The following is a 27,264-nucleotide window of genomic DNA, read 5'->3' on the forward strand; positions in this document are numbered from 1 at the left end:
CATTAACAACACATTTTATGACACAGTAGAAATAAACCCCCTTCTTCAACATTGTCTGCCTCTATCAACAAGTGATGGTGGTGTAGTCTGACCAATCACAGCTCGCACGCTCTCACAGCGCCGCTGAGCCGTCCCACTGCTCTTTTTAAGACGGGGGACTTTCCACATCCCTTCACCTTTCTCGGGAACCTGTCTGCAAGTCGTTCCCTATTTTCAAGACCATTTATTTGGTTGACGTGCCGGGCACTCTCCTGTTTGTTGGCTTGAAGAAGCTGAGAGAAACTTTAGGACAGATGGCACACTCTCCGGAAGATACTCACCAGGCAACAGAGAGCCTGGCAGGCAGCGAAGAAGCCCTTATTCTCCGCACTGGACATGGAGGGTGAGAGGGGAGCCCGTCCCATTCATTTACACTCATAATAGCCGTTTGCTATTAAAATGCTTGTTCTTCTGTGTGTGACTGAATTAAAATGAGGTGTGACTCTAAAACAAAACTTTCATTAAGTATTAAATATCAAGTGAGTATCTGACATAGAGGAGTAACATATACTGGACAGGGCATTAGATTAAATGTTGTGTTTATATTCTGTTGTCTCTAAATGGGAGGATATTGGTTTCAGGGTGAAAGTGTCTTTTTCTCTGCTTTTTATGCATCATTAGTTCATGAAATATTACGTGGATTTACTCATTGCTTTGCAGCATTTTGTGTGTTTCCAATTTTTTTTTTTTTACATTTAACACATTTTAAAGCATTTTCTCTAATCCTGGGACACTTCACCTTGCACTCAGAGAAGGCGTCTGCCTAGTAACTGGTGATACTGTCTTGCTATTGGCTCATAATTAACCCCAGAGTAAAACATTGGCCAGTGGTTGACATCTCAGCTTAAGAAATACAGATGATTTATAGTTAATTCATCAATGTCTCAGAAAGTGTATGAAAAATATTTTTGGTGTTTAAGGGATAACCCAGGTTAATTGTTTACGTCACGTGCCTGACCTCCTTGTTGTTATACATGGATTCATTTTGATATTATTCTCCTAAAATAAAGTAGAACTAACAACTTAATAAAAAAGTGTGATTTATTATAATGACATTGTTTACATTTAGTACATTGAGCGTTACAGCAAATGCTCAAGTTGCACTTTTCATTGCAGCAGAATTGTTTATGAAACAAGTAAATATACAGTTATTGTGGTCTTGTACCTTTTTATGAGGTGAAAAAACACATTTTACAACCATTAATGCATCTTAAATAGACTCTTAGCAGCAGGTGGACGTGTACTTCCTTGCAGCAGGGGAAAGTGTCTGCCTAGTAACAAGTGATGGTCACATTCTATTGGCTGATTCTGAGCAACAGAAAAGGCCTGACTGTACTTTCGTGTCAAGACTTTCTTAAATATTACTTTTAAAAAATATCACAACTGTGAAAGGATGACGGTGTTTATTTGCTTTACTTTAGATTATGGATAATACAGATTCAGATCTGTTTACAGTTGGGGCCTGTTTGTGTGCTGGATAGTCCAAACTCAGTATCAAAACAAAAATGCCAAACAGAGCATTTTTAGTACTTTGGAATATTTTGTAAAATTGGAATTCCCACTTTCACTTTTTCTGAAATTGGCCGTGTATAATGCTTTCCCCTCTGCCCTGCTGTTTTATCCTCTTCAGAACATTTTCATATTCCTCTCTCTCAGGGGCTCCAACAGCCGTGCCTTGAAGATCGCAGGCCTGACCACCCTGGCATGTCTGCTGCTGGCCAGCCAGGTCTTCACTGCCTACATGGTGTTCGGCCAGAGGCAGCAGATCCATTCGCTGCAGACAAATTCGGAGAGAATGGGCAGACAGCTGACCCGCTCATCCCAGGGTAAAGGAGACATGAAAGTCCGACTGATCGGAGCGGGGGGGGGGGCTGAGCAGGAATGTGTCATTAATGAGTAATAGCCTTTGTTCGATAGTAGGAGGTTGAAGGATTGGGGCGGTGGAGAGGGAAGTGAGAGTTTGCTTTAAGGAACTTGATCTGAAAGTTCGGAAGAGAAATGAAAGACTTGCTGGGCAATAATTTCAAGCTGCGTCATAAGGAAGTACCATAATATGTAATCTAGCATTGAACACGTCCGGTGTTGCAGCAGAGCTGTTGTGGTTCAATGCATCCTGTTTAGATTTTATTCAGAATGTCAATTTCACTGAGACGTCAACATAATGTTGTGTAAAAACACTTTTTTGAACGTTATTCAATACCATCACTGAGGACCAGAAGGGGAGATTGTGACCATATTTCACATTTGGTCAGATAACATCCACATTTGAGGCATTGTAGTCAACCACAAGCTCATTGGTTTGCTGACATTGAGCTTCTGGTGATTGTTGTTGCATCATGTGACGAAGCTCTCTGTCAGTCCTCTGTATTCCTCTTAAAAAAAGTCTCAAAGTACAGACAGCGTGTTTCTCACTAGAAATGAGTCACTGGGCGTGTCAGTAAATGTCAATATTTGTTTTTTACAGCTGTGTCTCCAATGAGGATGCGCATGCCCATGAGCAGCCTCCCCCTGCTGAAGGACTTCACCACTGATGAGGACTCCAAGACACCCATGGCTGTACGTTTACACCTGCCTTCTGGGAAAAATTTCATTGTAATCGTGGTGGCAGCAAACTTGTTTGAGACTTCAGATATCGTCCCGGATGACGTATCATGAATGAATGAATGTGAAAATGAATGAACTCAAACATCCTGACTGAATTTGACTCTGCTGTCTTCTCCCATTAGAAACTGCAGGACACTGTCGTGAGCGTGGAGAAGCAGGTGAAGGAGCTGATGCAGGTATGTGACACTGCTGTACCCTGTGTGTCCTCACGTTGCAGATGTCCTGTTGTCTGAAAGCTCTGGTCATATTTATAGCAGGACTCCCAGCTGCCACAGTTCAACGAGACCTTCCTGGCCAACCTGCAGAGCCTGAAGCATCAGATGAATGACACCGAGTGGCAGGTAAAGTCGCACACGTATTTACATGGAAAATACAAAAGAATAGAATGAAATGATCTTGTCAGTCATGTTTTTTTTTTTTTTTTTTTTTAATGTTTTGCACTCTGCAGAGCTTTGAGTCCTGGATGCGTTACTGGCTGATCTTTCAGATGGCCCAGCAGCAGCCTGCACGCCCAACACCCCAACCAGGTTACAGCCATGTTCTGTCCTTTAACATTTTCAGACTCTCAGCGAGACAGCGAATCCAACGTAGCACTTCATTGCAGTAATTAACAGCATTCAGACCTTTAATGTCGCAGTGTTCTCTACCTTTTTCATCCCTCAGCCTTTTTGATCAAGACCAAATGCCAGATGGAGGCAGCCCCTGGACCCGCCAAGATCGGGTCCTACAAGCCCCAGTGTGACGAGGAGGGCAAGTACAAGCCCATGCAGTGCTGGCACGCGACTGGCTACTGCTGGTGTGTGGACGAGAGCGGCACAGTCATCGATGGCACCACCATGCGTGGCCAGCCCGACTGTCGCAGAGGTAGAGGACTCGTATTGAAGGACTTTTGATTCAGCTCTGTATCTGTAGCTTTTCATGCGAGGCTTTCATGGATGGAAGTAGCATAATTTTTTTTTTTCCTTTTCACTTCAGGCTTTGTTCCCAGTCGTATGATGTCTGCACCCAGACTGATGCAGAAGACCATGAGCTTTGATGATGGTGAGCGCCTCACATGAGTTTTTTTAGTGGATGAAGATGTTTATTCACAAACGTTTGCTGGCGGCTGCACATCGTCACTTGTGTTTTGCCTTTCTTCCAGATACTCAGTGAGTAAATGAAGACAAGAAATGGGTTTTTCTTTACATCAAGCAATCTTCGCAGACATGAGAAATCAACCATTTTGAGGTGGATGCTGACCCGCGTGTAGTAATTGTTTGAATTCCATCGTTCTTCAATATAATCTCTTGATTGACTTTTGCTGGCTGCTTGAAATCACATCATTTGAGATCTGTTACAGGTTCTTGCTTTTAATTGTTTTTTTGTTTTTTTTAAATCTCTTATAACAGAATAATTTTGGGGTGACTTTTAACCTAGATGTCCGGTTTCATCTACAGTGTGTTTAAGTATTTGTGTTAAATGTGTTCATATCTGTTGAATGCTGAATGAGTCGGTTCACCCAAATTACATGTATTCTTCCTTACCTCAACTGGTATCACGACATGGATGTGGTTCAGGTTTTACATGTCTAATGATAGCATTTCTCAATTACCTGCCTCCATCCCATTGCAGTGCGGTTGGTTATTGTGCGTCCAGCTTTGACAAATTACATTTAAAAACGTAATCAAATGCTGAATAATCCACAGACCACACTGGGCCCAGTTTTCATAGGCAGTAGAAAGTATTTCCAATTAAGGCTGAAAACAAATCAAACCCAGCTAAATAAAACCAAAACTATCTGCACAGCAAGATGAGAGAGTTTGAGGAAAACCTTTTGTAGTTTGAGTGAACCGAACCTTTAAAGGGTGCGAACGAATGAGGAAGTGACTTTCCTATGTAGCTGTTTGTGTTAAGAAGGCGAAATAAAGATTTCCTAACAACGCTGTTTTGCATTATTATGTTCATATTCTACTGAAATCAAACTGCTGAAGCTTTGCACAAAATAAGGCCTAAATAAACTAACCTGATTCGATGCAATGACACCTGTGGTGATTTTCTGGCATCTGTTTCTGGTTAAGTTTCACTTTGCGTTGAAGTGCACTTGTTCATTTTTACACTCAACATTTTCTGTTCATGAAGCTAAACATGTAGCAGGTTCAATAATGTAAATATTTAATAATGATGTATTCCTTCAGTTCTTATTTTCCCCTGCACATGACTTCTACCTGTCCTCCTTTCACCATACACCTTCTAAGATCTGAGACAGACACAGAGGATGCAAAGTTAACACACTGGCACACTTAAAATGGGGGAGTGCTTACTCTCAAATAGTCAAAATAACGATCTGATAGGCAAAGCAGAAAAGCATGTTACTCTCTGTAAGTGGTGGCAGGAGTATTAAGATCTTTTACTGAAGAAAAAGTACAAATACAACACTAATATACTGCACTACAAGTAGAAGTCCTGAATTCAAAACCATACTTTAATGTGTATGTTGCATTTTAATGCTGTACACATGTAAGAGTGAGCTCATTTTGACGACTTTTAACACTGTCGGCTGGTTTAATCTACAGCAGCGCATCATATAAGATAATCACATTTGTAGCATTGCTGTCCTGTGAGGACCACTTATCTCTAAAAAGTCAACTTCTCCTAAGAAAATCAGTCCTTTGTTTTCTGCTTTGTGGCTTTTTTTTTTCCAGCTAATTGAAGAAGAAGAATTTTCTCAACCCATAAGGAAACAATCAGAATCAGTGATTCGGAAATGTTCAAATTCAAAATCACCAAATTTGGAGATACATGGTTATCACAGGACAGGAAGGGTGTGAAAAACTAACTGGTAAAGTAAGTAACTAAAGCTGTGAGACAAATGCAGTGGAGTAAAAAGTATATTTCTCTCTGAAATATAAATACTTGTTTACAGTACAAGTACCTCAAAGTGGTACTTACGGTAGTAGACTAAAGTACTTGAGTAAATATACTTACATGTTCTCTGTGCCAGCTGACCCCTCAGTGGTGTCGTCAGAGCTGCTGGCGGGATGCATGTCTGCCAGCATCATTGTGATCAGTGAGGAAGCGCTGATTGCTGCTGCCCTCGGCAATGGTGGCGATGATTATTTGGGGAAATTTATCTGTGCTTTGAGGAAGAACTGTATTTGACTGAATAAGCAAAAGTAAAGGAAGTGGGAACAGATGGGGCAGAAAATGGGGAAGTTGGGTCAGAATAAAGAAATAAACGTTGCACCTTGTTGCAACAAATGAGCAGCTGAAGTGACCTGAAGGTAAGTGCTCCGCATGAAGCTCATGTTCCTCCGATGCATTTTCAGGACCAGTCATAGCTGTAGATTTTTGAATTTATTAGCTTTATACAATTTTGAAATTGGTCCCAAGACATCAATACAGTCACATTCAGTTAAGATAAACATGTTCCATTTTTGTTTTTAATCCAAAATGCTGTATGGACTGTGAGAGTTTCTTTTAGTCACATTTAAAGCCTTTTAAGATGTTTTTAATGTTACCAGGATACAAAGGCATTTTTGGTTGTATTTAAAGCCTTACATTTGGACATTTAAAAATTGTTTTCCTGCTAAATCCATCATATACAGGACGTGAAACATAAATTCTCTCTTCTCTGGATCTTGACCTTTTCAGCTCGCTGACAGTCCTCCTGCCCACCATGACACTAAATCAGGGGTTGATTCTGCTCCTGCTCTTGGGGCTCGCTGGCACTTCGGGAGCGGCCGCTTCTCTCTGCGTTTTGAGCGAGGACATGACTCGCTGTGTGTGCAACATTATGGTTATCCACAACCTACAGAGTCTGATGTGTTTCCAGGCTTTGGAGCTGGAGCTGAGAGATGGCAAACTGGATGAGTTTAAATTATCCTCCAGTCTAAATTTTGCTGTTCAGTTAATCCAAATAAATAAACTAATTTTCACCAATGTCACAATGTCCTTTTCGTTCTTCAGGACGGTGATACCTTATCTGCCACTGTCGGAGCTGAACGAAATTAACCTCATTTCCTCCACTCTGGAAGCTGTTCAGCCTTTACGGCCTCCAGTCCTAAAAGTAGCAAATAAAATTACAGCCCTTCTCCTGGAAGACGTAACAGTGGACCCCTCGTTCCTCCAGCCCTCCTTCCAGGCTTTCCACCACTGGTTGTTCAGCCCTCTGAAATCTCTTGGTTTCGTCCGTTCCGGCCTGGCTGAGATTGACTGCAGCTGGGCTCGCCGAGTAGAAAACCTGACTCACCTGGATCTGTCAGAGAACCCCATCTCTTCCACTGACCTGCAGAATATCTCACATTGCTCCTCTCTTTCGTTCAAGTCCCTGAAATCTCTTCATCTGAGACACAACAACCTCACCTCCCTCGAGTCTCTCTGCACGCCCCTGAGCCTCGCCCCTGCCCTCACCCATCTAGATGTCAGCAGGAACAATTTCTCCACCTTCCATTATCCGCACTGCCTGCGGGTGAGGCCGCTCAGGATGCTCAATCTATCCCACTCGGGGATCACAGAGGTTAACTCGTTACTCTCTGCATCTCTGGAAGAACTGGATCTAAGCTATAATTCTCTGGAGGTATTCAATAACTCACTACAGAGCCTGAAAACACTATATTTGTCTAATAACCGCCTCACACGTCTCCCCTCTCTGGACAGCCTGTCTCACCTGCAGCAGCTAAATGTGGACAATAACCACCTTACAGTGTTGATAAGGGGGACAGACGTTGATCTGAGCGCACTGGAGCGGCTTGATAGTCTCCATGCAGCGAGGAACCCTTATCAGTGTGACTGTGGCCTAAAAGAGACCATCAACTTCCTGGACAACTCAGACATTGTGTCTGTGGAGGACCACCCTGACTTTCTGTGTGCCACACCAGCGGCCCAGCAGGGGTCTCAGATAATGAGTTTGTCTCTTGAGGAGTGTGTGACCAGTGGGATGCAGCACCACAGCCCTCCTCTCTGTTTGACACTCTTTGTGGGTTTATTCTCACTTTACAAAGAGATGTAATGGTGTTATTATTAGTTAATAAATAAGTTGCCATTAATGAGAAAGATTTTTGGGTGTAGTAGTGAAAAATCCCTTTGACTAACTGGGTTGTGCGATCACTTACTCACTGAGGATGTGGACCAATTTGTCGACAACTCATTAAGCATTTATTAATGGATTACTGTCATTTATATTTGCACCGTTACCAAATAGAAAGGATAAGCACCAGGCAAAGGTATTTTCACAAACTGGCGACCCAGAACTTGCTCTTTTTAATGGTTTATAACTGGTCTGTAAAACATTATAAATGATTCACCCGTTAAACCATTAATAACCTTTAATGACCGTTAATTACTAACAATGTTCACAAACTTAAGAAACATTAATAAAGTCATTAGCTCCCCTTTGTGGGATGTCTGAGTGGAAATGGAATGCACACACAGAGTAGAGGATAAATCAGTTTCTAATAACACTGTCACAATTTCTGTTTGTCTCACCGCTGCTTAGAATTGCAATATCTTTCTACATCGAATCAGCAAATCATCAAATAAAACTGAGAAAATCATTCCTGTTCATTATGCTAAATAAGCCTGGTCTCTTTCTGTTACATGTTCCAAAATGACACAATAAAGTTGTTTAAAGGAAGTGATTTCAAAGTTATTACGGCTCATCGAAAACCCCAGCTGTGACCTCTCTGTCCGTCCTGGTAACCCCACCCTGATCACCTCGACCAGTGAAAGCAGACTCTGACTCATTAATATTTCAGTGCGGCGTAATGAAATCCAGCTGACCTGGTGGCTGTGGTACACATACTCATGGGATGGCCACTGTGAACATGAACGCACCTGTAAGTACCTTTTTTTTTTAAAACCACATTAGTGTGTAAATACAAAACGAAATGGGGAATTAAGACTGGCGTGTTTATTTGGTCATTTTTGCCCAATTTCCGTGTTTCTCCAGCTGTGTGAGGGAGCTGAAACAGTAAGAGTGGGAGTTGTACTTACTACAAGCTCAGGTAAAGCAAGGATGAAATCGTCAAATCTGCGAATTTGCTATAACATCATAGGGAATTTGTGTATGAATGTGTTTTTTTTTATGCACAGAGGGTAAAGAGTGTGTGGTTGTTGGTGAAGATGGCCGTGGCGTGGACTACAAGTTGGGAAAGGAGGTTGAGGTAAAAAGTTAGAATTCACTCACTGCTTCAATCACTATTCACCTGAAAACTCTGACTGTTGTTTTCCAATTAGGAAGCAAAGTCCTTCTCCTTTGACCAAGTTGTGACTGCTGACAACATACAGGTACAAGAGAGCTTCTTTACACTAACGTGACGTCTATTTGAGCTGTCGTCCACTGAACCTCTTTGCAGCTGACAAACTCTACAAAACTGAAAATCTGAACATAAACCTGCAGAGTTTCCACCCTGAGCTCCTTCAGCCTCTCACTGAGTCCACATCCAGAGGTTATAATGGAGCTCTGCTGATATGTGGAGCCTCCTCAGAGAAGATTAGCACTCTGACAGACCGCTGCATCATCAAACAGGTGGAGCCAAAACAAACCTACGCTTAATATTGGCAGATTTTTATGTTTCCTCACGGCTAATCTTACTCTCGACTCTGTTTTAGGTCTTGGCAAACCTGTTTAGTCATGTGTTGTCGCAAGTGAAAGAGGAGCCGTTTATCTCTGTGTCGTTCCTTCAGGTTTGTCCTATTTAATGAAGCGTAACAGTGAATCGTATTAGGCACAGTATGGTGCAGGATAACATCTGATGTTTTTCAATGTCAGTTTTACCCAGATGGCAGTGCTGTGGATCTCCTGAGCCCCAACAGACACACTCTAAAACTTGTGAGACACCCTGTCCTTGGAAGGTGGGTCCAAATGATGACCATTAATATATCAAAACACATACAACAGACAGCAAGCACATCTGGAAATGGATCGTCGATGCAACACCAGTTGATTAGTCTTTGTCTTTTTCCTCAGCCTTGTCGGAGGTTTATGTGAGCTGTGTGTGTGTTCAGCAGAGGAAGCCTACACTCTGTATGAAACATGCAGGGAGACGCTGAAGGCTAATGCAGGCTCCATTTCCAGCAGGTAGATCAAATAAACTCTGGCCGTGTAATCCATTAGCTGAATTACTCTGAATGGATTAATTACAATGGTTGATCACAATGGAGCTAAGTGTCTTACTGTCGCATGAGTGAGCAGATTGTCACTTGGCAGATTTATCTCATCAGACTGGTGTACGCGCAGTGTCATTCAAGTTGCCCTTTCCCGCACTTTATAAATGAATGTTGTTATTGTCTCTCCGTCTCTGTGGCATGTGCTTCCCACAGATGCAGTTCTCTGTTCTCAGTGGCCATTGAATGGAAACTTAACCCGGAGGAGGTGGAGTCAGAGGTCTGCCGCTGCAGACTGCAGCTGTTCAGCCTGGCAGGAGGAGCCAGCAGGACTGACCTCAGAGGGTCAGTCATAAACTCATGTACAGCGAGCAATATATTACATGGGCCAGAGGAAGCAGAAATGATATCTTAATGTTCAGCTGAGCGTTAAAACACTGTTCAGTCACATTACCTAATATCTGGATTGGTAACAGTGTCATTTAATTAGCTCTCAGTGTGCATGGCAACCATTCAGGATTTGTGAAAATAGTATCTGAGTCTTAATTCCAGACCAGAATCCATTTATTAATAAGTTATTGACATTTACATTCATCTGCAGACTTTAAGCGTACTTCAAATATTTTTTAATTGGCATCGGCATTTTTAAACTTTGATTATTGCAATGGTTACGTATGCTGATTTCTTGGACTACACCAGCAAAAAACAGTAAACTGTAAAGAGTAGTAGTGTATAATATGCACAGTATACACTGGTAAGTGGTGTTAGTAAATGGTAATACTCTCCAGAGTCAGCCCACTGGTGAAGATTGTGGACCAAACCCAATGTGAAGCCGCAAGCGATAAGCTCCTCCATTTCCTCCTAAATGAGGCCTTAACAGGAAACAGCCGGACGGTCCTCATCTACTGCATCCACCCTCAAGGTGAGCGCTCCACTCACACCGGCTGAACTAGAATCCTTTGAGCACAGCGATGACCCTCTTTATCCAACAGGTCTTCTTGATGACGAGACCCCCTCTGCTTTAGCTTTGGCCCAGAGAGCGAGAGGTTTGGTGACGAAGGCCACCCCTGATCGCTGGTGTCCAAGGACGACCGAACAAGAGATCAGAGACAACATCGTGGATCTAAGAACCAAGATGATGTCACAGGAGGACAATGACATTCATAACACCTACAGGCTGGCAGAGCTGACCCAAAACCTGCAGGTACTTCATTAGATGAGCCTTGTACTAAATAGTGCTTTCTCACCATCCTGTGTTGCAGCTGAAATAAATTGTGTGATCTCCCCTCCAGATTGTAAAAAATCAGTCTTGGGAGAAGAGGAGGGAAGAGTCAAAGAAGCTGAGGGGAAAAACACAGGTTTCCACCTAAATTGTTGACTTTTCCCCAGATGTTAAGCAAAACAATAACAAATTAAGTGCGTTCCCAACATAATGAGTACTGTGTTTTGCTTTGATTTGGCAGAGTTGTCGGCCCCAAAATTGCAGCTGGCACAGCAGTGATCACAGAGAGACGACAGACACGATGAAGTATTTGCAAGATCAGCTGAAACAAGAAATGGAGGAACATATCAGAGGTAAAGTGGGAAAATTGTCAGGTTTTCTAAGGGGGGATGTCGCTGATATTGTGTCTTTCTCTTATCCATAGAGGGTAAAGGGAATGTAGAGAAGGTCCAGGAGAGGGTGGCAAGAATCCAGCAGCTGAGGGAGGCTCTCAGAGAGGAGACGCTGAAGAACGGGGCCGCTGCAGAGAAATCTGACCTCTGTCAACAAGTAACTGCTGCCATTTTAAATATAACAGCGTGCATCTGATTGGAAAATGTGTTTACACGGCTTTGTGAAAACCTTATTGGATATATAAAGAAGATTTATGTGTGTGAGAATGGGCAAGTCACACTGAGGCATTTACTTTGCCAATTTAATGCTCAGTCTCAGTTGGAATACAGCAAAGCGCAGGAACAGAGGAGGCAACTTAAGGAGGACCATGGGAGATTAATTCAGGAGGAGGTGGAAAAGATGGAGAGAGACTTGGCACCGGAGCTGGTGAGATAATGAGATACACTGTTGTTTAACATTATTCAGTTTGTGATCTATCTCAGCAGAGGATGCTGAGTCAGTTTGAATTAATGCAAGGCTGGATTTATGGTGGGCTGTGGAAACCACTGCATTTGCAACTTAATTCTGTTATTTCCTTGCTTTTTTTTTTTCTCTCCCTGCTTTCATCCATTCCTCCTGCTAGACAGAAGGCCCCCAGAGAGAACTGCTGGTGCTGACCAGAGAGAGGCAGGTCCTGGTGATGCAGATAGAGGCCCTGCGTGCTGAAGCCCAGCAGGCTGAGAGAGACCTGCAGAATCAATATCGCAGACACCAAACGGAGCTGCATTGTCTAAGAGAGGAGAGCCTGCAGGTGAGGGTTTGCCGGCTCCGTGGGAGAACGCTGATTTGAAAGATTATATGTCACTTTTTAATGTCATCCGTTTATTACTGCTTTTATTAGTCTCTTTTATCAATAGGCTTTTAAGTGATTCAGTCTACATGCAGGAAGGTAACGTGCTTGCATGAGACACCTGCACTTTTTCAAACACCTGGGCCAGAATGTGCAGTATAATAAGTATCATTTTGATCTATTATTAGAATTAAGTGCCATGCTTAACCCTTCTTACGAATCGATCTCAGCTCCCAAATCATTTAAGAGAGCTGCACCAGTCATGCAGTTTTTGCTGATTAGCAACGTCTGCCTCTGACCTGCCTTTCCTCTTCGACTGCTCTCCAGGTGTTCAGGGTGTTTCGTCAAGTAAGTGAGGAGCAGAGGAAGATGTCAGAGGGCAGGTACAGAAGTGTGCTGCTGGAGGCTGTGCAGGATGCCGTCTACCTGTCTGCCCAGAACCAGCAGCTGCAAGCTGACAACAAACAGCTCCGTAAAGGTCAGTGTATGTTGCCTAACCTCTACCAGACTGGCTGATGGAACTCACCCCAACATCTGAAGATAAATGTTACAGGAATGGCAGCAAAGGATTCTTCTTCTTCTTTCTACAGCACTGGGAGAGTTAAAGGATGCCCTAGCTGTGCGAGGTGATCTGAAGGCTGAACTGTTACCCCAACAACAATGAATGCATGACTAAAAGATGTATATAAATCAATGTGCTGAATGTAAGTCAAGAGAAATAAAACCGTATTTGACAATTTATTGGTTTTCAGTAACACACTCGATAACACTTTGATATTATTTCCGACAGTGTTCTTGGCTGAGAATGCAATACAAAACAAAATCACCAAGATGACAATAGCAGCACTCTTCAGAAATGTTTTACTGAAGATATAACAATCCGAACCTGCATTATTATTTGAATTGACTTGCAACAGTGTAACACGATAATAAATCAAACTCTAAAATATGATGTAAATTGTCAAATTAGGCAACTGCTGAAATGACTGTATGTGGTAACAACTCAAATAAAAGTGTTGGATTCTGGATGTCAGAAGGCAGACAGACAAAAAGGCAGAAAACAATTTACAACTGAAACTCAAAGACTACAATACCGAAGTTTAGCTAGACTGCAGTGAGATCTTTTTGGGTTCAACGGGCTATGTGGTTCACTCGGTGGAGACTTCACTATGTGTAATAAAGGTAAGCTGCCAATCCAATCATAGAAACGGGAAGGAGGAAAAAAGGTGTGAGCTGCAGTCCTAAGATGGCCCAGGACAACAGAGCATTAACCAGCATGGAGCAGGAAATGACAAACAGTCTGGTGATCCCGCTGCCGTGCTTGAGCACCACAGACATCAGGAGTCCGTTAGCTGCCTGCCCTCCGATAATGGCCCAAACTACCCCTGAGTATCCCTCCAGAAAGCTCCTTTTGCTTCCTGTGAAGGAGAAGGAGGACAGCCCATTGATGGCCACACCAAACACATAGAGGTAGAGATTCTGCAAGCTCAGGGGCAGCCTCTGGCTCTTCAGCACCCTCTCGGTGTAAACTGCTGCCAGGCCTGAAACAAAGCAGTACACCAGCACAAGGAAAAGCCCCCAAGCTGTGATGTGAAGCCTGGGACCTTCCTCAGCTTCAGGCCTCTCAGGGTCCCCTAGCTCCAGGGTGCTGTAGGTGTGGCACACCCCTGCACACATGAGGAGCCCCAGAGCCAACCACTGAACACGCCGGAGCCTCTTGCCCAGGCAGAGGGAGTACAGCAGGGCAGTGGAGGCAATTTTCAGGTTCGACAGGACTTGGTATGAGCTTGGGTCCATGTAGGCCTGCATGAGCACCACCAGGTTGTTGTTGAGGGCGTAGAGTATGGCAGGCACTGCATAGGGGGCCACGAGGACTAGAGACGGAGGAGAGTTTAAGGCGGAGGTACCCCCAGTTAGAATGAGAGTTGCTAGAGAAATCAGGAGTTTGGATAACTCAATCATGACAACACATGATGAGGGGTTGAAAGGGACTTCACCATCTACTTTGGTGAGAGTGATGAGTGGCGCATGAGAGCCATAGATGAGGACCATCAGTCCAAAGAGGACACCCCACTGAATCCTTTTCACCCGCTGTCTCCTGGTCCGTGCCAGGGAACTGGGCCCCACATTCTGGATCACAATCATCCTCAATCATGCAAAATAAACATTTTCTAACAGATCCGAACACAAACTGAAGTGCAAGAACCCTTCACATTTTGTTTTTTAAACAGCTATAAATCTCGACAATTTAAATATCAATCATAAAATACTTTGATGCACTATTCTCTGTATCACTCTGTATATTGATATAAGCTGAACAATAAAGGTTTAAGAAACATTTGCTGCCTGTTTTAAACATGAATGATTCAAACTCGAACAGGCTTCAATGACTGCTCCAGGCAGTAAGCCTCAGCCACGCTATGAAATCTGATGGACCAAACATTAAAACCTTGAGGGCAAAAAGTTTCACATCTTGTAACGTTAAACAGATACACGTGGAAATGAAACAATGAGCATTCAACTGAATGTGAAACAGAAACGTAAATACAAAAGTCTTTTACTATGAATCCCAAGAATTCAAGCTATATCATCATATCCACAGTCCAGTCTACACTGAAGGCTGATCCTCATGAGCCACTAACAAGCCAGCAGCTGCATTTGTTCTTCTTGTGCCCGTTATGTCACCAGCAGTCAGCCAAAATTACTTTGGTCCTTTTCTGAAGTTGTTCATGTACTCTTTCACGGTCCTTTCAACGTTGGGCACCTGATAGTTCTGTGCTGCATATATGCCAGTGACTGTTCCCAGCAGCAATCCCAGGATGGCAGAGGAGCGTAGCTTGGCCACCACATAACCGGCCAGAAAGCCCTTCAGAAAAGGAGATCCCAGCACGGAGCCTCCCTACAAGAGCAACAAGTAATAACTGCACGATTTTCAGCAAGATCCCAGCACAGAAAAACCACACACAGCTGGGAAAATAAAACTGAACTCATTTAGGAGGGGGATTTAGCACAATAAATGATTTATTTACCGTGATGCGTTCAACACCAGCTGGAAACCACAAAACTCACCTGAGGAATCCCGACAGACACTTCGTTCTCTACTCGCCGCTGGATTTCCTCCAACTGATTTTTGAGCTGCGTCAGATCCCTCAACTGTTTCAGTGGATCCTAAAAGAAAACGCAATGTGTCACATTTGTATTAGGAAACTGTGGCAGTCGCCACGTTTAAGTACCCGAGGGTGGCTAACGTCGCTGTAACGTTACAGCATAAAGTTACAGTTAACGTACTGACAGAATTTTCCATGAAGCGCGTCTTTAACAAAACAGCTAACAGTTAATTTTCTCGAAGTTTACTGGTTAGCTAACAGCAACATAACTCAAGGATATACTAATATTATTTAAAAACAATGGCCCCGGTAACTTAATTTTAAAGCCACCCGCTGCTGACACAAATAGTTTTATCGCTCTCCTCTAGCAGTTGCTGTCATCTGACGAAACACGTGAAATTAATACATTTAAAGTCAGAGCACAGGAACTCACTCACCTTGTCATCCGCCATTTTTGCTCAGTCGGGTGATCAGTGTTCGGCGCATTAGCCTGAGCCAGTTTTTTTTTTTTTTTTTTTTTTTTTTTTTTTTTTTTTAACTTCTGCTCGATTACTTTGGTCTGGGTCTGATAGTTTACTCAGGTAATAATATTACCGTTTATATTACAGTATTATATATAAAATATCACAAGACAAAAACATTGTTTTCGTAGATCGGATGATTATTTCACAGCTTCATCTCATCTCTGGGTTAGAATGAATTTAACTCTCATTTCAATTTTCTTGTATTGACTATAGCTTTGAAATGGAATCAATGCATTTGTCTTTATGCAAAATGTCCCCTATCCGACTGAATATTTGCCTGTATTATTTGCCATGTTAACACTCTGAAATGAAATGCTTTTCAAAAATACTAATAGATTAGAGCATAATAATAATAATAATAATAATAATAATAATAATAATAATAATAAACTTGCCTATTTTAAATTTAGACGTATTTCTATGGCTGTACTGTAGGACATGTATTCCACAGACATTTTCCTCTCGGCATTCCGAAGGTTGAGTGTTTTTTTTTTTTTTATTAATTTTATTTTATGACATTTATTTATTTGTTGTATTTTTATGGGATCGGCTTTATGCCACATAAATATTGATCCTACTTGTCATGTTTGTACCACTTATGCAGTACTTTTGTGGGCACTTATCTGCGTAAAGTGCGCCCGACTGTGGCCACAATCTGCACTCTGAAGGTCTATGGGACGCAAACGTTACTTTCACGTGTCAAAAACGTCTTCTGTGATTGGCCGGTACTTGTTTATTCCGGCATTTGATTGGTTGGAGACCATAGCAACAAGCCGCCATGTTTTCTACAAGTCGACGAGAGACTGAGCTACTTTACAGACATTAATTCATCGCAAATCTTTGATTTAATATGAAGAATAGACAAATTTCACCATTAATGATCGTCGACACAATGCCTGACTTATTGGGCGACTTCTAAAGGTTGTTCAGAGCAGATTTTAGAGCATCGGGACATCGTAGGTAAGGCTTCAATAAGGAGGCATTTCATTGGATAACTCACAGACTGTGCTGGCAGTATAAACACTCGCCATTAAACCTTCTTTTAAAGCATGGAAGGACCAGTGTTTGTAACATGTCAGTGCCATATTAGTCTCCCTAAGAGCCGTATGTATGACATGTTTCCATGATGTTTTATTTTGACTAAGACATTAAAGTGCTTTATTCTCTCGGCGAGGGGCACCAACACAGTCACACCGCCCTACTTCCTGTTTCTTTTATTAGACAAGGCATCTGTATGTGCTCGCCGTTAGCTGAGATATAGCCACCCCCTGAGCTACAATAAACTGCAGAAATCTGAAGCTTTCAGTAAAGCACAATGCTGCTTTAAAGTGTTTATACAGTGTTTCAACTTCACTGTTGAAACATTGAATAGGTAGTAAACAAATTAGGGTGTTAACAGCACATACACACACACACACACACACACACACGTGAGTGCAATATACATTTAATGAATTCAACCTACATGACCAACAAATTTACCCAATGGTATTTTTCACACTGGGTCTAGATCTTTGGAAATCATGGAGAAAGTGGAGGTGTTTGAGGTTATGAAAGTGACAGAGGAGGTGGAGAGCTGCTACAACCCAATGGCAGTGACAACCCCCAAAAAGAGGAAAAGTAAAGGTCAAGAAGACAGTGTTGAGAAACCCAAGAAGCCTAGGTAACGTACACAACCCAAAGCACGTTCACACACAACATAACCCTAAGCATGGCTGTGTTTTCAAAAGATTAAAATTTTCTCTCCCACGGAAATCTTTCTGTTTTAGGTCTGCCTACCTGCTATACTACTTTGATGTGCACCAGATTATGCAACAGGAAATCCCTAATCTGCCACAGTCAGAGATCAACAAGCGCATCAGTGAGAGCTGGAAAAGGCTCAGCGTTGCTGAGAAAGCCTACTACCTGGAGAAGGCCAGGTCTGAGAAGGAGGGCGTAGACTCTGTAAGATACATCCTCAAGTTTTTCCCCATAATCAAACCAGTGCACCTGTACAGAAGCAAAGAATGGCCATGCTCGCAATTATTTTTTAATGTCGTTATCTCAACATCATGAGTATGTCATTATCTTGAGAGAACAAAGCTTGTTTTCTTGTGATCATGGGTTGATTGGCCCCATATTGAGAAAAGAAATATCCAATTTCTCGTGATAATGAGATGATTTATCACAAGAAAACAACTTTGGTAGATTCATAAAAGTGACACACACACACACCCACTATCACAAGACAAGGAGCTTTGTCTCCATGGTCAGAATACCTGAATAGCTGGACTGTTCATGTGTACAGAGTACAATTTTGTTTATTAGTTTCCAGGAGAATCTAAATCATTATTTAGGGCTCACACATGCTCAAAAAGTAAAAAAGGACTTATAGAAAAGTCTGTGATGAGATGAATGAGGTCAGAATTTCTGCCACTGTTTAATAAACTGTAATAAATGCAGGGAAAGTAATGTATATTCTGACAAAACTGTCGCGTCAGTAGAACCTGCAGCAGTAAATTAATGACACGGTCGAGCAGTCAACCCAAGGCAATCTTTTTAAAAGGTTTGCCCATGATGGAGTGCTTGATTATAGGTTTAAGCTGTTGAGTATATCAGAGCTCTCCTTTATGATTACGCACTGCAGAGCACTCATGTAGTCAACTCGATTGATTTCATTTGTAATGATTACATTTGGCTCATGTAACTACAGATAAAATCAGAATGAAGTGACCCATTAGCATCAGGTATCTCAGTCGAGATAAAACAGCCCTTTCCTGTTTTATCTCAGATATTCACTGGTGCCTCGTATCATGTCAGGATGATTTTATGGACAGCCATGAGTAATTTTCTTGATTGTGCTTTTCCCTCAGTCATCCCTCAGCCCCTCCAAAGACCTGCCAGGCTTCCGCAAAATCCTCCCCAGAGCCAGTTACTTTCTCTTGTCTAAAGCCTGCTCTTCGAACCACCAGCCGGGAGGCTCTCAGCCAGAAGTGAGTGTTGAATCTCTGGACCCTCCAGTGGAGGAAGGCCTGCCATCTGTCTCTCTCACCCAAGAGCCCCAGTTCACACCTCTTGGGTTGGCCGGTGAGGTGGAGCTTTACGAGCAGCCCGTCATTGTTGATGACATAGCAGAGGAAACGGCAGTGATGTCTCATCTCACATACCCCCAAGCAATCCCACCCTCCTCCTCCTCCTCCTCCTCCTCCTCGGTCTCATCCAAAGCCCTGGCCTCCACCGACGTCCATGTGTCACAGGGCTCTGCCGACCTTATGGCTAGTGGGGTCACACTGAAAGGAAACAAGACAAGGGCTGCTGGTGGTGGTTATGTTGGGCCGGCGGTGCAGCAGCTACAGGGGGAAGCTACGCAAGTGGTTGCCATCATACCCACCCAGGTGAGACTTCTGCCAGCACAGTATTTTAATCACAAAAAGATGTTTTAACTAATGCACAGAAGTGATCTGTCCCTCACTTCAGAACCTCCTGGAGCCCAAGTCTTTGGCAGGTGTCAGCTCTGTGGGCCCAGTGATGATGGTCTCTGTGGGAGCCAGCATCGAACAAAGTGCCAAACCTTCATACAAGATGGTAAGCAGTCGCATTACTTTTCCAGCTTAGAAATGTCAACATTGAAATGAGCAAGCATCGAGTCCCCACACAGAAAAAGACAATCAGGAATATCATTGTTTAGATTTAAGAAATGTCATGGTTGTGGGTGGTAATAGCAGCTGAAAGACACGGCCTCTCATGTTTTTTCTCTTTTCATCAGTCTGTGAAGACATACACCAGGAGAGGTCGAGGGAGGTGTCTAAATCCTGGATGTTCATTTGTTTACGTCACCCGCCACAAGCCACCAAAGTGCCCTGACTGTGGGAGCCACTTAGGCGGAAAATGGATACCTGCTGTAAGTGTCAAGCAGTATCAGCGGTGTTCAATCTTATGTCAGCATCCAAGCATGATACAATGATTCAGCCTCCAGGTTTGACCTGCAGTTCAAGTCAATTAACTGTGCTTACATCAGGACAAGAAAACACAAGAGAAAGAAGCTGCACCCAAGCCGCACAAAGCTGAAACCAAGTCTGAAGACAGCAGCCAGCCCACACCTCCCGCCACTCAGGAGGGAAATGCTGATGTCATTAAAACAAGCGCCACTGGGAGCAAAAAAGACAGGCAAGTTCAACGGTGCTCCAGGAAGCAGCCTGCAGTTCCAGCTGGGAAGCCACCAGAGGGCAGCAGCACCAAAGACGAGGAACAGACAAAGTGAGCGTCCATGAATTTTTACTGCCACAAGACTGATGTAGAGTCGGCCCCGTTTGAATATTAAACATGTGCTGTTTGTACATCTCATTTCACGTACAATCCCTCTGTCATTCGTTAGACAGATGAAAGACGGTCTTAAGGGTGCGACAGTGCAAGGCCAAGATAGAAGCAGTACCACTGTTCAAAAGAGGCCCGTGAGACCCATCCTCCCTGCCTACTACTCCACAGGTGAGATGCAACATACAGCACACAAGTGTCAAAATAAGCTGTCACCATATGGATTTACAAACATTGGCTTGTGTTTGTGTTTCTAGGCCGCACTGTGTTCCAGATCGTAACTGTCCCACCTGACAAAGGAAAAGCTCAGAGTGCAAACAACAATAAATCATCCACTGGTACTGTGCATCATTTGATGTGATTTCTAATGACACTTTCTGAATCTTTCAGTCTGTAGTTTAGCAGTTGCTTTGTGTGTTTGTTCAGTGCTTAGTATTGACAAACACAGACTATCTTTATTGCACAGAGAGGAGGTGACATGTTTATGTAAGTGACTCCCTGAGGTTTGTGCTCTCTGCTGATGTGGTCTTTTTTCAAACCACAGTGTCACGAGAGAGTCTCTCAGGTCTCAAACCCAGCACTTTAAAGCAACTCGGCCAGACAGTCCCGACAGCCACAGCCAAGCAGGTTCACACGCGCACACGCGCACACACATACTCACACAAATAAATGGAAACAGTAAAGATGCAGATTTGGTCCATGATGCTCACTTTGTGCGTGTCATTCCACAGGATTCTCCTGTCCCAGCAGATGGAAGCCAGCCTGTGTCCTCTTTGGCTGACAGGAGGATGAATGTCCTGTCGTTCATGCCTTTCAAACAACAATACACTGTTTCCAGCTTTGTCAGTATACCACTATTCCCTGGGCACTTTGCCCTGCCTTGTTTTCTTTTCTTATTAAATTACACTCAATGTTCCTTTTCCAACGTAAAATTGCTTCCGGATATCCTTTTGTTTCTTGATTTGTGGGTAATTCTTGCTCTCCTTCATTCTTTTAGGATTTGGGACTGTCTACAGCACGAGGACGGGGTCGGTGTAAGAACCCGTCCTGTGACTACATGTATAAGAACAGACACAAACCTGCAGTGTGCCCTAAATGTGGCTGTGAGTTGACCCAGAAGAATGCCAAGGGAGCAAAGGTGAAAGCTGGCTTTGTCAAATAAAGATACTGTAGGATTAGTTTCCAGCTGTACTTCTCACCCCTTGACCCCCTTTATGAGTCTCAGCAATGTCTTGGATCTCTGACCTTCTTAGCATTCATAAATCTTGATTTAAGACTGATGACAACAGACCTTTGATGTCGAGTCATTCATCTTCACAGTTTTCCCTCCAAGGCTTTTAAGCAAACAGAACTGGTGGAAATCTTTTTCGTAAAGTTCATTGTGGGAAACGATTTGACCTTTGAGAAACAAGGAAACAAGCCTGCATCCGCAAATCTTTCTTCTTCTCATCTTTATTCTTTGTTGTAGCAACGAATCGCTTTCTTGATTATTGGAAACTCTTTTGCTCTTATCACTCCTGTTCCTTTCCTTTCTCAGACTGTGACCCTACTCGATCCATACAAACCCCTGAGTCCCGCTCAGAAGGACACCCAACGTCAAAATACCCTGCAGTTATTGCAGCGTTCCCTGCAGATTCCTGAGAGCGAGACTGAGCTCCAGGAAACGCTGACCCTCATCCAGGAGCTCAACTGTCTGCAGATCGTCTTGGTCCAGCCAGGCGACCAGGAGCACAAGGGCAGCGTGGAGACGGAGACGCTGGTCGAGTCCGGGTGGCCTCAGTTCTATGAATCAGCAGCGACTCACTGTGGCCTGTGTAACTATCCACTCTTCAAAGGAGGTCAGGGGTGAGAAGATGGGTAGTGGGATAGAGCGGAGGTGGTCTAGCGTTGGTTGTTTATTGATGATTTGGCTCCCCGGTTTCTCCTCATTATTTCTGTATTCTAAGTACCCTCCTTCTGGTTTTACAGCCATGTTGTGCTGATGTCCCGTTCCCTAATGTGTGCTCTTATGTGTGTGCTAGCACTGTCTCAGGACAAGAGGACTGCTGGCTGCTTACTGAGACACTCATCCAGATGGCCACTCTCCAGCTCAAGGTGTGTCTCAACGTCCAGTGTCTGGCTCTGCACAGCTTCACTGACCTGCATCCAGGTAAAGACACGGCTGACAACAGCACGTACATCGTTCAGCTGCTTTTTCTTGCAGTATTTGTTTGTCACTCATTTTCCTCTTCTTGCCCCTCGAGGTGCGTTTATCAGGGACATATTTTCAAAATGTTTTAAAAGTTTTGTGAGAATGCAGATGAATACTAGTTCATTCTGGTGTTTTAGCAGCTTAAAGTGGCGAACAGACACCGTGTGAAGGCACAGTTTGATATCATTAATACCATCATTTATCTTGGGTGTTTTAACAGAGACTTTCTGTTACTTAGCATAATAAATTGTCAGTAGCTACAAACCTCAGCTTTTTACACTGTTTTGTTTTATTTGTGCGTAAAAGACCACATCTGGACAATACTGTGCTCTTGTATTCAACAGCAACGCTCTTGTGCTTGCATGTCCTAAGAAAAAGATTTTGTAAACTGTGGTATGGCCTGTAGCCAGCTTCCTCTGTGAATTACAATATGATTTTTGTTTTTTTTTGTTTGTTTGTTTGTTTTTGTTTACTCAGGTTTGTTCAACATTGGGAACAGACTGCTGGTTAGTATTGACCTGTTCCTGAAGGTCAGGGCCAGTATCAAACTGGGCCAATCCCCTTCTCAGGCAGCCAGGACTATATTAGACCACATCCCCAGTCACCCCGGTAAACACTGGATTCAACTCTACATACAGGCATTCTGCAGCTGTGTTGAATTTAATTTAGTCTAACCTTGTATCCTCTCTCTTTTTCATTGTGTCTTCCTCTTTTGCATCAGTCCACACTCTGAATCCAGAGGAGTTATCACAAATTCAGGAGCTCCTCCTGAGTGGCTACTGGGCCTTTGAGTGTCTGACAGTGCGTGATTACAACGATATGATCTGCGGCATTTGTGGTGTTGCTCCCAAGCTGGAGATTGCACAGCGGTACTCGAACAACGTGCTGGAGCTGAAGAACGTGGAGGTGACAGACGACAAAATAGAGTCCTGACGGCATGCTTAGAGCTGTTTCACATGTGAAACCTCGAGACAGTAAGCTTGAGAAGATGCTAGGTGTGTGTGTAGTGACCTCTTCACATGCTTACACACATTCGGTCTGTCCACAGTTTACCTGGCCTGAGTTTTCAGTCTCTGATGAGGTTCACGTGGATGATTTCTGGCTGACCATGGAAAGTGAGGCCATCGAGCAAGCCACTTTCCCCACTGACATCCCCATCACACGGGTAGACGCGTCCATCATCGCGCCCTTCATCCCCCCACTGATGAGGAGTCCCACCATTATCAACACAGAGAAGGACAAGGTCCTGTCTCACACACCGCCACCCTCAGGTACGCGTTTGTGCAGCTGAATCTGCATTAATCTTTCATAGCTGTAATCTTGTCCCTGGGAGGCTAAGAACTATTTTAAGCTTATTTTGTTTTTTTAGTGGCTTCTGCTATCTATTTTTAGGAGATCCATCAGTTTTAGTGCGACTCATTCATGATGGCACGCTGAGACTCGACAAGATTGAAGATCACAGTGAGAACGAGCTGAGAGCAATACTGGACCGCTGCGGGGCAAGCATCACCCCAGATGCCACAAAGGTGTGTGTGTGTGTGTGTGTGTGTGTGTGTGTGTGTGTGTGTGTGTGTGTGTGTGTGTGTGTGTATGTGTGTGTGTGTGTGTGTGTGTGTGTGTGTGTTTGTGAGTGTGAGAAACGGAGAGATGAAAAGATGAGGCTTTGTGCTTAAAGTGCTCACATGTTGTTAATGACCGGAAGTAAACAAGTTGACTGTGAAATGATAGCTAAACATGTGATGAGTTCTTGGTGTAAAGAACAGGAAATCCCCTCCCCTCCCCTCCCAGCACCCTGGGATGAGTAAGACTTTAATGTCTTGCTCAAGGGTATTTCAGCATTCAGTGTCGTGCTCCTTAAGTTTAGATGAAAGACACTTTCCTTATTCATTCATTCATCAGGAAATCTTATCTCTGCTCTCTGTGATGTGCTCATATCTGCCTGGGAGTTTGTTTAGATAAACGCCTTCTTTCTTTCTCCCTCTGTGTTAGAATGAGCTGCTGGCCTCCCTGATCTCCTTGTACACACTTGTTCATAGTGGCCCCTCCACGGGCCCACAGCCCCCTGCACACCTCACCGCTGGCAAGCTGTCCAAAGTCTGTCCCCACAAGGTAAAAACAGCAGCCCTGTCATTTCAAATGGGTAAATTCAGAGAGAGTTTTAAAGCTCCAAATGCAAAAAAACAATCGAAAAAATTGTCTGTGTTGGCTAAACAGAATACAATCTTAAACTCAGATATCCCCTGTGTGTTTGTTAAGGCGTCTCACTGGTCCATTTCTCTCCTATAACTGTGTCCAGGTGGTGTGCGGCTCGAAGTACTTGGTGAAAGGAGAGACAGCTCGAGACCACGTAGACCTGCTTCTGTCCTCTCGTTACTGGCCGCCAGTCTATGTTAGTGACTGTGCTCGTCAGGTGGCGCTCTGTGCTGACATGCAGTACCCAGAACTGGCAACCCAGATGTGGGGCAGGAACCAAGGCTGCTTCTCTGACCCTTTCGAAAAGCCAGAGGTGAGTGATGGAAAAAAAAATCCAATTGTCTATTAAGGAACTCCACTGAAAATTCAAAAGAATAAAAGGCTCAGTCAGTATTTTTAAGTGAGTGAAGAGTGACTTCAAAGTGTAGCCCTGATTTCTCTGTACTTCCAAACTTCATTGATTTCTTTAAAACGGTAAAAACTTCAGTGATCATTATCATTGGGGGGAAAAAGCAGGTTCCAATCATGTTTTCTGAATTTTTGTTCTTTAGTTTGTGTCGTGTGCTGAGCTACAAGACCAGCCGTATAGCGCTGACCTGTCATTGGTGGCAGAGAACCAGCAGGTCCACCCCATCACCAAGTCCTCTTCTTGCTGGCTGGTTCATCCTCCTGGAGCAGCCCAGGCGCCTCCTGCTCTTCCTTCAGAGCACCACTCAATGGTCCTCTGCAGAGATCTGGAGCCCTACGTCAGCCTGATGGCTGAGCTTGAGAAAGAGAAAGAGGAGGATGAAGATGAAGGAGCAGAGCACAAAGAACGGACTGACAAAGCTGAGAATGACTCCACGGAGAAATCAGAGGACTGTCCCTCGGTAAGCCGTGTGCGACGGCAAGCTGTGGTTTTTAACAACACTGCTTATTACTACCTTTACAACCGCCTGGTAGATTTCCTCACCAGCAGGGACATCGTGAGCCAGCAGATCAACCAAGTGGTGAAGGCCTGCCAGCCCGGGGAGGTAGTGATCAGAGATGCCCTGTATCGGCTGGGGGTGGCACAGATCAACACAGAGAAAGAGGAGGATGAAGGAAGCGGGATGGAGGCACAGACACAAGAGGGAGGGATGGAGGCGTATGAGGTTGTGCTTCCTGAATAGAAATGTTCAGGGTGGACAGTCAGAGCAGGGATGGAGGGATGCATGCGGAGACAGGAGTGCAGATAATGTGAGAGGCGAGAGGATCATGAGGAGATGCTGAAAGGCTCCAAGAGTTAAGACGCGATGTGGTGCTCACCTTAAGAATAAGCAGGAGAGTCAGTGTTGGAGAGTACTTTACTCTAAATCTGGAGGACGAGCCTGTTCAACAGCACTTCTGATCAGCTCAGTACTGTTGTCAGGTTGAACTGATGTGAAGAAAGAGGCTGAATGTAGAAAAAGTGAGTTGAATTTTGCAGAAATGGACCTTTTGCAGGATTAAAAAAAATACAGAGTGGTCACTCGTGTTTACTGTGAAGACGCTAAAAAAGAAATAACATTTACAAGATCATGTTTTAGCCATCTTTAACTACAGTAACAGTGAGTGTGAGATTGACTAAAAGCTGAGGTGATGCAGACTGAATGTCAGAATCAACATGTCAGATGACTGAAGAATGTAAAATTACTTTGTGTCTTTTACCAACACGGTGCCAAGGGTTAAAATAATTCAAAGTGTGACTTGATAAATTCGGTTCTCCTGTGACTGAAAGAATGTAAACAGGATTTTAATGAATCAGCTGCTTCAAGCCCAAATGTATATATTTAATCATGAAGGAAATGTTGTATTTATTTCACTTTTATGTCCACATGTCTGCTTTACATTTCACACGCTTACCTCTCACCTGCCACTCGTTGCCTTTTCCACTGATGTTTGCATTTGAAGCGTTACAATAAAATGTGGATGTGTGGATTGTGCTGAATCGTAAGGTGGTGATGACTTTATCTGTTGTCTTCCTGTCGACCAATCAGCAGTCAGCCTTTGAGCGTAAACAAGATGCTGAGTAGATCTGAATGCATGAAGTGCATGAGAGAGATTGCTGTTTATTCATCCTGTCATTAATGATCTGCTAGTGATTCAAATAAACTAACAAGACTTTCATGAAGCATCGAGTATGGAGGATGGTAATAAAGCACTGTATTAATAATTCATTATTTGATAGTTTAATGGGCAATAAAGAGAAATTTTAAAAGGAATTTGCAAAATAATCTGTCAAAGATTTCATATGAAAAAGATTTACAGAGACAATAAAACATAAGTGCATCATTTCAATATACACTGTTAAAAAAAAATAAAAATAAAGGGAACACTTAAATCATGATGAACGAATTATTCAAAAAATGAAAATATTTACTGATGTGCGTTGTAGAATTTGTTGAGTACAAAACAATGTAAAAACAGTCAGTGGAAACCAAAATCATCAGCCCACTGAGGGCAGGATTCAAAATTATACAAAAAATCAAAGTATAAAGGTGAAATCACAGATTGATTCAACTTGCATGAAATTCATCACAGCAACTCATAATGTGACTCAGCAGTGTGTGAGGCCCTGTATCCCTGCCTGTATGCACTCCAGACAATGTCTGGGCTGGTGAGTGGACAGATGGTGTCCTGGGGGACAGTTTGGATGTGCCATCATGGAGGAGCTGGACTACCTGTGCGACCTGGCTGGCCTGCAGGTACCGCCTCATGCTCCAAGTAGTGACAAGGACACTAACAGAACTCAGAACTAGAGAAGAATCAGTCAGAAAGGAGAGAGC

The 27,264-nt window shown here is 43.4% G+C and overlaps 6 protein-coding genes across 7 annotated transcripts; 4 read left to right on the plus strand and 2 right to left on the minus strand.

Moving 5' to 3' along the window:
* Positions 1–160: 160 nt before the first annotated feature.
* Positions 161–4,654, plus strand: cd74a (CD74 molecule, major histocompatibility complex, class II invariant chain a). 2 transcript variants are annotated; one of them, XM_076739219.1, is made up of 9 exons: positions 161–382; positions 1,696–1,865; positions 2,504–2,595; positions 2,766–2,819; positions 2,898–2,984; positions 3,092–3,170; positions 3,307–3,507; positions 3,619–3,684; positions 3,785–4,654. In XM_076739219.1, exons 1-9 carry the CDS (start codon positions 294–296, stop codon positions 3,793–3,795), a joined length of 849 nt encoding a protein of 282 aa, XP_076595334.1. In that variant the 5' UTR covers positions 161–293; the 3' UTR covers positions 3,796–4,654. The 2 variants fall into 2 exon arrangements, with proteins under 2 accessions (XP_076595334.1, XP_076595333.1); XM_076739218.1 differs by having other exon boundaries at positions 181–382; positions 2,901–2,984.
* Positions 4,655–5,873: 1,219 nt separating this feature from the next.
* On the plus strand, positions 5,874–8,197 carry LOC143325964 (toll-like receptor 2). Its single transcript, XM_076739389.1, has 2 exons — positions 5,874–5,903; positions 6,274–8,197. Exon 2 carries the CDS (start codon positions 6,299–6,301, stop codon positions 7,628–7,630), a length of 1,332 nt encoding a protein of 443 aa, XP_076595504.1. The 5' UTR covers positions 5,874–5,903; positions 6,274–6,298; the 3' UTR covers positions 7,631–8,197.
* Positions 8,198–10,840: 2,643 nt separating this feature from the next.
* On the plus strand, positions 10,841–12,879 carry LOC143326275 (uncharacterized). The gene is made up of 8 exons (XM_076739834.1): positions 10,841–10,930; positions 11,019–11,084; positions 11,190–11,301; positions 11,373–11,497; positions 11,654–11,767; positions 11,964–12,131; positions 12,498–12,648; positions 12,761–12,879. Exons 1-8 carry the CDS (start codon positions 10,862–10,864, stop codon positions 12,832–12,834), a joined length of 879 nt encoding a protein of 292 aa, XP_076595949.1. The 5' UTR covers positions 10,841–10,861; the 3' UTR covers positions 12,835–12,879.
* Positions 12,880–13,337: 458 nt separating this feature from the next.
* LOC143326274 (putative UDP-sugar transporter protein SLC35A4) lies at positions 13,338–14,315 on the minus strand. Its single transcript, XM_076739833.1, has one exon. It carries the CDS (start codon positions 14,313–14,315, stop codon positions 13,338–13,340), a length of 978 nt encoding a protein of 325 aa, XP_076595948.1.
* A 556-nt stretch (positions 14,316–14,871) lies between these two features.
* On the minus strand, positions 14,872–15,735 carry LOC143326276 (SLC35A4 upstream open reading frame protein-like). The gene is made up of 3 exons (XM_076739836.1): positions 15,715–15,735; positions 15,240–15,338; positions 14,872–15,069 (listed from the first exon to the last, which is right to left on the minus strand). Exons 1-3 carry the CDS (start codon positions 15,727–15,729, stop codon positions 14,872–14,874), a joined length of 312 nt encoding a protein of 103 aa, XP_076595951.1. The 5' UTR covers positions 15,730–15,735.
* An 852-nt stretch (positions 15,736–16,587) lies between these two features.
* hmgxb3 (HMG box domain containing 3) lies at positions 16,588–26,665 on the plus strand. Its single transcript, XM_076739516.1, has 21 exons — positions 16,588–16,761; positions 17,312–17,464; positions 17,571–17,745; positions 18,654–19,175; positions 19,258–19,365; positions 19,547–19,681; positions 19,799–20,037; positions 20,156–20,265; positions 20,352–20,432; positions 20,639–20,721; positions 20,826–20,936; positions 21,092–21,232; positions 21,632–21,939; positions 22,116–22,243; positions 22,763–22,894; positions 23,007–23,191; positions 23,334–23,556; positions 23,678–23,811; positions 24,275–24,394; positions 24,582–24,791; positions 25,030–26,665. The coding sequence occupies exons 2-21, from the start codon at positions 17,325–17,327 to the stop codon at positions 25,627–25,629; spliced, it is 3,885 nt and encodes a 1,294-aa protein (XP_076595631.1). The 5' UTR covers positions 16,588–16,761; positions 17,312–17,324; the 3' UTR covers positions 25,630–26,665.
* Positions 26,666–27,264: the final 599 nt, after the last annotated feature.

Source organism: Chaetodon auriga, chromosome 9 (genome assembly GCF_051107435.1).
Source record: "Chaetodon auriga isolate fChaAug3 chromosome 9, fChaAug3.hap1, whole genome shotgun sequence".
Taxonomy (NCBI): Eukaryota; Metazoa; Chordata; class Actinopteri; order Chaetodontiformes; family Chaetodontidae; genus Chaetodon; species Chaetodon auriga.

What these genes read in the sequence shown, in the direction of transcription:
- cd74a (XM_076739219.1), top strand. Translation starts at nt 294, where the DNA reads ATGGCACACTCTCCGGAAGATACTCACCAGGCAACAGAGAGCCTGGCA. An exon ending in ACTCCAAGACACCCATGGCT is followed by an intron (nt 2,596 to 2,765) that starts GTACGTTTACAC and finishes TTCTCCCATTAG; the next exon opens with AAACTGCAGGACACTGTCGT. An exon ending in AGGTGAAGGAGCTGATGCAG is followed by an intron (nt 2,820 to 2,897) that starts GTATGTGACACT and finishes TCATATTTATAG; the next exon opens with CAGGACTCCCAGCTGCCACA.
- LOC143325964 (XM_076739389.1), top strand. Translation starts at nt 6,299, where the DNA reads ATGACACTAAATCAGGGGTTGATTCTGCTCCTGCTCTTGGGGCTCGCT.
- LOC143326275 (XM_076739834.1), top strand. Translation starts at nt 10,862, where the DNA reads ATGATGTCACAGGAGGACAATGACATTCATAACACCTACAGGCTGGCA. An exon ending in AATCTGACCTCTGTCAACAA is followed by an intron (nt 11,498 to 11,653) that starts GTAACTGCTGCC and finishes TTTAATGCTCAG; the next exon opens with TCTCAGTTGGAATACAGCAA. An exon ending in TAAGAGAGGAGAGCCTGCAG is followed by an intron (nt 12,132 to 12,497) that starts GTGAGGGTTTGC and finishes ACTGCTCTCCAG; the next exon opens with GTGTTCAGGGTGTTTCGTCA.
- LOC143326274 (XM_076739833.1), bottom strand. Translation starts at nt 14,315, where the DNA reads ATGATTGTGATCCAGAATGTGGGGCCCAGTTCCCTGGCACGGACCAGG.
- LOC143326276 (XM_076739836.1), bottom strand. An exon ending in TGTCTGTCGGGATTCCTCAG is followed by an intron (nt 15,070 to 15,239) that starts GTGAGTTTTGTG and finishes TTGCTCTTGTAG; the next exon opens with GGAGGCTCCGTGCTGGGATC.
- hmgxb3 (XM_076739516.1), top strand. Translation starts at nt 17,325, where the DNA reads ATGGAGAAAGTGGAGGTGTTTGAGGTTATGAAAGTGACAGAGGAGGTG. An exon ending in AGAAGGAGGGCGTAGACTCT is followed by an intron (nt 17,746 to 18,653) that starts GTAAGATACATC and finishes CTTTTCCCTCAG; the next exon opens with TCATCCCTCAGCCCCTCCAA. An exon ending in CAACAATAAATCATCCACTG is followed by an intron (nt 20,433 to 20,638) that starts GTACTGTGCATC and finishes TTCAAACCACAG; the next exon opens with TGTCACGAGAGAGTCTCTCA.